The sequence below is a fragment of the Lucilia cuprina genome, chromosome 4, assembly GCF_022045245.1.
Source record: "Lucilia cuprina isolate Lc7/37 chromosome 4, ASM2204524v1, whole genome shotgun sequence".
NCBI lineage: Eukaryota > Metazoa > Arthropoda > Insecta > Diptera > Calliphoridae > Lucilia > Lucilia cuprina.
This window is the reverse complement of record NC_060952.1, coordinates 5,716,599-5,722,598: the sequence shown is the minus strand read 5'-3', so window position 1 is coordinate 5,722,598 and position 6,000 is coordinate 5,716,599. Positions and strand designations below refer to the sequence as shown.

Below are 6,000 nucleotides of genomic sequence, written 5' to 3'. Positions count from 1 at the left end.
TAAAAAGAAATAATAATTAATACTCAAATATTGTATATCAAATTTAATACTTATATACAATAATTATTTAAAATCTAGATAATTGTACTAGAGTAGTTTTATTAAAATTAAAATAGGCGTGTCAAAGCCATCATCAAAGCCGTGGCAATCAATACGGCTGATGTTGTTAGGCTAGCACTGCCATCATCGCCATTATTGCCACTATTACCAGCATAATATTGGGCAATCCATGACATAAGAGGTTCACGATTATCTTCCAGCCATTCGAAATTGTCGGCAATCGATGATTTAACATCAGTTTCCAAACTAGCGGTGACATATTCACTCTTCTTAACTTTATTTACTAAAGCTAAAAGTTTTTCTTCTTGTTTCTTGTTGACCACATAGGAAGCCATACCACGAATATCATCATCCAAAGGATTTGAGCCCCCAAAGCCACTCTTTAATTGAGCATATTCATTCCAGTTGTCATTCAAGAACTCAATGCAGGCCAAAAGACCTACCTCACCGCGAGAATAGGCGGGACTAAGTAGAGTATAACGTTCTTGTTTGCGCAATTTATTTGTCTCATCAATGGAGCTTTCAATGAGTTTTTTAATGTGTTTTTCATCTTGTGAGCAGCCCAAGGCAGAAATGAGTAAACGGCGTAAAGCTTGGTCAGTAGAATCCATAAGCTTATTATAGACAAAGTCGAATTCTTCATCGCCAGATTGTTTGAGACCATTGCAATAGATGGGTGTTTGTAGATTCGGTTCAATGGGTGTATTATCCTTAACCAAGGCCTTCAATTTGTTATTGGTTTCTTCTAAACAATCCTTAACACCAGCCAAACAAGCCAAATTGATGACTACATTGCGTGTGTATTTTTGATAATGATGTTCACCAGGAACATCATTAACACCCAATTTCTCATAGATAGGACCAATTTGTTCGGCTACAAAACGCTTCAAATCATCATATTTAGCGTCGCCACTCAAATAACGATTGTAGATGTTAATAATACCATTGGCTGTTGACCAGGGAGCATATTGATCTTCTTTTTGCAAATAGGTCATCATCTTTAAGACTATGGTATGATCCAAACGATTAGAAGCGCTTAGACGATAAGCGTCATGCATCAATTGAGCACGATTACGAGGATGAATCCTATAGGGTCTTTCAATCAATCCATCGATAATAAGGTTCCAATTTTCCTTATCGTATGTAACGCGATAATAACCGGTGGATTGTTTGTTAAGTATCAACCAATCATTCTTGGCAATTTTAACATTGTCCACCTTGATTTCGGTAACATTCAATAAATAATGTGTAGCCTCAGTATCGCGGAAATCTGGATTGGAAGCAACAGCAAAGTTAATGGGTACAAACCAAGTTTTGGAATCTTTTATAGTTTCATCATTATGGAAGGCTTCTTGTTTAACAGTGAATGTACCATCGTTATAGTTACGGGTAACGGTCAATAAAGGATAACCTCCCTGACGTGACCAAGTGCCCATCATTTCGCTAATGGTAGCGGGAATTGAATAATCTTCCTCCTTGGCAGCAGTTTGTATAGCAGTGAAAAGTTGTTCTTCTACAGCGGCGCTATATTGACTATGGGAAAGTAAATGGTTTAAATTTTTTTATTTCTTTCCAACTTTAGCTTTAGAAAACTTACTTTACGGTCAAATAGTTGTGTAGACCTTGTTTGAATACTCTATCGGTTAAAGCATTGTTCCACATGTACAATACAGAACCAGCTTTACCATAAGAAACTGAATCGTAAACACTGGAAATTTCATTGGGTTTTTGCACATAGTGGGTCATGGGTCTAGGATTATCACTGCCATCTCTGGTCAAAGCAGTTTGATAATCACTGGCATGGAATTCTTGCCATACACCCCATTCTGGATAAGCCTATGGAAATTGTAACAATAATAATAAGAAAAAAGCTTTAAATTTAAATTAAAACCTTAAAAAACTTACATCATCCAAAGCTCTATAAGAAAACAATGTAGCGAAACCTTCTTTCAGCCACAAATATGTCCACCATTGTATAGCAACATAATCACCAAACCATTGATGGCAAATTTCATGTGCAGAAATACTGGCAATATTGGTTTGCGTAAAAACTGTGGAGGTATCCTTATTATACAACATATATTCCTCACGGTAGGTAGCTAAACCCCAATTTTCCATACCACCAGCAGCAAAATCTGGTATAGCAACTTGATCCATTTTGGGCAACATAAAATCAACACTATAATATTCAGCCAAACGTTCGGTTATCAACATGCCCGATACGACAGCCCATTCGTGTTCGTTTTTAGCACTAGGACGGGAATAGACACGTTGTGGTATACCATTTAAGATACCTTCAGTGTATTCAAAATCGGATACAATAAACGCCACTATATAGGTGGGTATACGATCTGTAGTTAAGAATACAGTTTTACCGGGACTAAGAAAAGCAAAAACGTCATGAAATCAACAGTTATTTTATAGAGCTGTAGCAAGAGTATTTACCTGGATAAAGCTTCATTAACGGGCATATTTGAAATGGCTGTATAGGTGGGACTGTGATTGATGGTTATGGTGAAATTTGCACGTAGGGCGGGTTCATCATAACAGGGGAAGGCATGACGAGCATCGGTACTTTCGAATTGAGTTGTACCCAAGTAACTGGAATTATAAAAAACAGTTTTTGAAATATTTAAATAAAACAATTAATTTTTAAAAAAATATTTATATATTTGTATGTATCAAAAATACATATTACTTTGTCTATAAAAGCCGTGATACACGGTTGTCAGATCTTACAACGTTGTCAGTAGAATGTTCCGCAAATATCTAACAATCGTTTAAACCTACATTTTTTCTTTGGCAATTTTGCCGAAAAAGCATTACTGACAATATTACAGAACAAAATTTGTAAGTTGGTAGTGTTATTAGACATTTTCTGCACATTTTACTGCCAACGTTGTAAGATTTAACAACCGTGTAGACATAGCATGTATATCAAATAGATTCTAATATACAAATTCAAAATTTTGATAAAAATCATTGGTATATAGTAAATATTCTAAATCATAAAATATTTTTCTTTATAGCAAATACCTATTACACTTACCGATCTTTGCCTTCGGCATCAGTATAAGTAGACAAATAGAAACCACCATTATCTTCACGCAAATTACCGCTATATTTAATGGTTAATTTCCATTTAGTATCAGCAGCAAATGGTTCTTCAGTTTTACGTTTCAATGTTAAAAATTCACGTACCAACTCATATTCCCAAGTTAATTCCTCCGATTCTCCCGATGTAGGATTTGCAATTGACACTTCAAAATTCTGATCAAGTTTACGTGCATGTATAACAATTGTGGTCGTAGGCTCAACCACGACAATATCAATAACGACTACACCTTTAAATGGCTTTTCACCCGTGTGAACATTTGTGGTCAGAGTAATATCGTAGTGTTCCGGATAGGTGGAATTAGGTAAACGATAATTTAAGACAGTTGCCTCATTTTCAGCTCTTGCATTAGGATTTTCCAAACGCAAACTATTATCACTTTCCACTAAAATAGGCAAACGACGCGAAGCCGACTCGACCGTGCTGGTGAGGAAAAAGGCTGCCAGAGCCAAAACACAGATTGAAGATAATTGCATGTTGCTGATCGTTTGAAAAACAACATGCGTTTAAGTTGAAAATCATTTTTGTGTCGAACATTTATAAACTTTACTCTTGTGATTTCACTACTTCATTTATTTTCTAGTATATTATAAAATTAAGCATTATCTTTGTTAATAAATAAGTTTAATATTTTCAATAGAAGCGCGATAAAAAGTAATTTAATCTATGTTAACTGTTATTTATATATTTTTTTTGTTTTATTTGCAAATGATAGCTGTAAATATTTTGAACTAGACTATTTCAAAATAGATTTTTTTTATTAATAAAAACTGATATTTATCAAAAAAAAAAAATTACATTTGTTTTAGAAAAATCTAATAACGTTGTGCTGATAAAGTTTTCGTGTGTATTTAGTTTAGTACTTATTTAGTAAGTTTAGTACATGTTATTTATTGGTCGATATTTAGTGTCTTGAAATTTAAGAATATGGCCAAAACCGATTTCTTGTTATGACAAAATATTATTAAAATGCTTATTAAAGTAAAATTGATTTTTATTTATTTTTCCATACATCTTTACAACGAGACTCGCTGAAACCACCTTTAATGCGATTATTATTAAAAGTTTAAAATCGTTGTAGTCCATAAAAAAAGTAACCGAATACTTATTAATATTGATCATTATTTCTTATCAATAAAATTAGATATGTTATCAAATATAATTTAAGTAAAATTTTCGACATTATATATGTATGTAATTATTGTGATACTAAAAATTTAATTTGAAGAGTTTGAATTTTTTAAGTGCTCCATTTGCTGTTGCGAAATATTGACGTTTCTAAATGATATTAACATTCTAAAACTAATTGAGTTTAAAGAGAAGAATGTAACGTTTTTACAGTGTTGCGTTAAAACTAATGAAAAAATTCTAAAATTACTTCAATATATATTTATACCCTACACCACTTTAGTGGGGAGGGTATATTGGGGTTGTGCTGATGTTTGTAACGCACAATAATATTGTATACCAATCGGCTCAAAATAATTTTCTGTCCGTCCATGTAAACCTTGTAATCAAACTACAGGTTGCTAATTTGAAGATAATTCAATGAAATTTGGTACATGGTCTTCTATTATCCCACGGACGAAGCATATTGTTAAGATCGGTTCTTTATTTCACCTAGCCCCCATACAACTGAACCCCCAATAGGGCTTGTAAACTTTGTAATCAAACTACAGGTCGAAATTTTGGAGATAATTCAATAAAATTTCGCATATTATCTTTTATGGTACCGTAGAAGAAGCCTGTTGAAAATGGTTTACATCGGTCCATTATTTCACCTAGCCCCCATACAACTGAAACTGCCGAATGGTGTTTTTAAGTTCATAATTATGTTTAGTATACTCATATCTCGACAAAAAGCTGCAAAAACCAAGTTCTAAACAAGACTTGATGATCATAATAATAGGTCTTCATATGACCCTAGCACCTATATCAAAATTTCACTTAAATGTCCACAATTTTATTCAATAATCGACTTAAGTATGTATGTCCGACGTTCACACCTATCAAATATAATATTTGATGAAAATCATAATTTTATTTCCTGCATCAGTTTAGAATAACTTTTTTATTAGTTTATATATTATTTGCAATAACAAAAATCAGTTAGAATCAAAATTATAGTGTTTACATATTTTTCGTCAAATATTTGAACGGTGTGAACCCTACCTTGAGTACGCAAATTTATTTGCTATAATTTAAGCTATTTATAGTTTTTAGATAAGGACTGAAATTTAGATTTTAAAATAAACAAAAATACATGAAAATATTAGCAACTATGTTGTTGTAGTTTGGTCTTTGGGTTTCCCCTTTAAATATTCGAATATTAACAGATTTCAAAATTTTAAGAATTTAGTACTAGAGTACCTTAATAAAGAGGCCTACTTGCCATATGCTTTTAGAAAGTAATTTCCTAAAGATCTTATCAGACATGCTTTGGCGATTTTGTCCATGAATATAGGTAATATTTTAAAACAACTTAGAAGTTATAATTGGGCGAGGACGACCATATAATACCCTACACCTGTATACGAATAAAATGTGATTTAGTTTTTATAACCCAGTGTTCCAACTTTCAAAATCGATGTCTTCAAGGCTAGTACTAATAGATAGTGGTCAATACACAAATTGTCAACTCTATCGGTCAAAAACTGCCGGTCATACAAGGTTTTATTGAAATCAGTGCAATTTTTCATCTATTGGTCCTAGCAATTGATTAAAGAAGTTTAAATATACATTTTTTCACTGTTTCCAATTTTTTTCTGCTCTAAAGAAAGATTATACAATTTTTTTTAAAAGCTTTATTGTCGCATAAAGGAAGT

At 32.6% G+C, this 6,000-nt stretch overlaps 1 protein-coding gene across 1 annotated transcript; it reads right to left on the bottom strand.

The window, feature by feature from the left end:
- On the bottom strand, positions 1-3,674 carry LOC111676050 (aminopeptidase N). The gene is made up of 5 exons (XM_023436932.2): positions 3,110-3,674; positions 2,506-2,661; positions 1,966-2,440; positions 1,658-1,896; positions 1-1,593 (listed from the first exon to the last, which is right to left on the bottom strand). Exons 1-5 carry the CDS (start codon positions 3,649-3,651, stop codon positions 108-110), a joined length of 2,898 nt encoding a protein of 965 aa, XP_023292700.2. The 5' UTR covers positions 3,652-3,674; the 3' UTR covers positions 1-107.
- Positions 3,675-6,000: the final 2,326 nt, after the last annotated feature.